Source organism: Nematolebias whitei, chromosome 6 (assembly GCF_014905685.2).
Source record: "Nematolebias whitei isolate Nwh7 chromosome 6, NemWhi1, whole genome shotgun sequence".
NCBI lineage: Eukaryota > Metazoa > Chordata > Actinopteri > Cyprinodontiformes > Rivulidae > Nematolebias > Nematolebias whitei.
Genome location: NC_056503.1, coordinates 5419040 through 5421313, shown reverse-complemented (window position 1 = coordinate 5421313; position 2274 = coordinate 5419040). Strand labels below are relative to the sequence as shown.

General features: G+C 46.7%; 1 protein-coding gene across 1 annotated transcript in view; it reads left to right on the top strand.

Moving 5' to 3' along the window:
• Positions 1 to 2220, top strand: part of inpp5ka (inositol polyphosphate-5-phosphatase Ka) — a 23346-nt gene extending 21126 nt beyond the window's left edge. Inside the window, exons 10-13 of the mRNA XM_037678444.1 lie at positions 1593 to 1730; positions 1806 to 1889; positions 1970 to 2074; positions 2167 to 2220. Of these exons, the coding sequence (XP_037534372.1) occupies positions 1593 to 1730; positions 1806 to 1889; positions 1970 to 2074; positions 2167 to 2220 (381 nt within the window). The remainder of the gene's footprint in view (positions 1 to 1592; positions 1731 to 1805; positions 1890 to 1969; positions 2075 to 2166) is intronic.
• The last annotated feature ends 54 nt before the right edge of the window (positions 2221 to 2274 follow it).

Below are 2274 nucleotides of genomic sequence, written 5' to 3'. Positions count from 1 at the left end.
GACATGTCCAGAGGAGGGACAGTGGTTTGGACATGTCCAGAGGAGGGACAGTGGTTTGGACATGTCCAGAGGAGGGACAATGGTTTGGACATGTCCAGAGGAGGGACAGTGGGTGTATTTGTAGGAGGATGTTAGAAATGCAGCTGCCAGGAAAAAGATAAAGATGAGACATATGGATGCAGTTAGAGAGGACATGGAGGTAGATGGAGTGAGGACAGAGCGAGGTGGAGGAGGAGGACTCGCTGTGGAGAACCCTTAAGAGGGAACAGCCGAAAGAAGAAGAAATTTCAAAGTGATTTTGTGTTGTCCTGTCACAATAAACAAGAACTCAATTAATCGCATGATAAATGAAAATGATCAACCTCATCAGTTTCATCGTTTCTTCGTGTCTCTCGTTCTACTGAAGACACTGGATGAGAAAAAGCTCAACTCCTGTTCGTCACTGACCCCTCCCTTTCTCTTTTCTCTTTAAAATCTGTTTTAACCAACCAAAATTGTGTACAAAGGTGCAGCAGGTGCTAAATAATTTAAAATAATTTATTTTAAATAAAAATTCCATGCCGACCCTGCAGCTCATCCATCAATCAGCCAGTTGTGTGTCATGTCCACTCTTATTTTGAAAAACCACGATAGAGCGAGTCCACGATAAATGAGCCGCCAAGTAGCGAGGGACTACTGTAATCTTTTTTGTTGTCGTCTACCTGGATGATTGCGCTTACAAGCCTTCATCACTTTGTTGGTTACACATTTATTACACAGTTGAATTTTAGATTCAAAAGTCCCGGGGAGGTTAGGGTCCGGTGCTGGGACAGGGGCTGGAGGTGTGGAGAAGCGATGCCTTTGGCGCCTACCTCAGCCGCAGTGAACTGGTAACATACAAACACGTACAGGTGCTTAATAATTGACATGCCGTGACCTTCATGGTGGGAGGGGTGGTGCTGTTGGGGAGGCAGTTTGAAGGCCAGTGTGAAGAGCTGGGATCAGGATCGGCACCTCCAAATCCTCCACATTCACAGGAGCCAGTTGACGTGGTTTGGACATCTGGCAAGGATGCCCTCTGGTTTCTGGTTATGTTTTTCCAACTGGGAGGAAACCCAGAGAAGATGCTGGAGGGACTGTGTCTCTGCTGGCCTGGGCCTGGAGTCCTCCCAGAAGAGATGTCCGGGCCTCCCTGTTCAAGCTGCTGCCCCAGGGGCCCGACTCCTGGCCGAGCGGCAGACAGTCCGTGCATTGTTAGGAACCTGAGCAACAGTGGTTACATGCACAGTCTTTCCCATCTCACTCACTGAATAAGTCCTTCAGGGACTGGTGGTGTTCCTCACTGTTCCCCTCCTTGCATGGTCACTGTGCTGCGCTCCTGCTCTTCATACACGTGCACGTCTCGTATTCATTCCATTTCTTGATGCATTTATGAACGTCCCTTTTCAGCAGTTTAATATTTATCACTTGTTTTACGTTACATATTTGTTATTTAATTGATTATACTCTGTAGAACCATGATTTGACTTTGTCATTTAGGGAGGATTTTTTAAATGTATATTATTTATAACATAAGTAATGGAATTAAGGAGATGGTTTCTTTGTTCCTCCAGCTGAGGAAGGTGTACGACACTCCTCTGGTGCGTCTGCAGGCAGTTGGTGACTGGTCTGCAGACATTGATGCCGTGGTTCTCTACAGACCTCTGCAGCCGTTTCCCTCCAGTAACTGGGACTGGATCGGACTCTACAAGGTCGGCTGTTCACCATCAGCTATTTATATTTCCTGTCTCAGCTTCTGTCTCACTTTTACTGTGTCTGACATTCAGGTTGGCTTCAGCAGCTTCTCAGACTACGTCACATATACGTGGGTCAAAGATGACGAGGTGGCTGTCAATGAGGAACAGATGCAGGTAGTGGCCCAGTGAGAAATATTCCAGTTTGCACTCATCAAAAGACTCCGCAGAAGAACTGCATTGGTCTGTTTCTGTAGGTGTTTGTCAGTAAAGAGGATATCCCTGTGAGAGGAGGAGCGTGTGTACTGTGCTACTACTGCAGCTCTCTGCACTGCATCATTGGAATTAGTGAAACATTTCAGGTGAGTAATCAGCAGAACGTTTTCAGACGTTTCCAGGAGTCCATCGTTCTTATTCAAACATGAAAAGTCTGAGCAGTCACTGATCTTCCCAGGAGTGGACCTCCCAGCAGCTTTATCCTGAAGTCAGACTGTGCAACGCTCAGTGAAACTACAAACCCCACAAGCTCTGCCTAAGAGTCTGCACAGTGTACCTACACAGT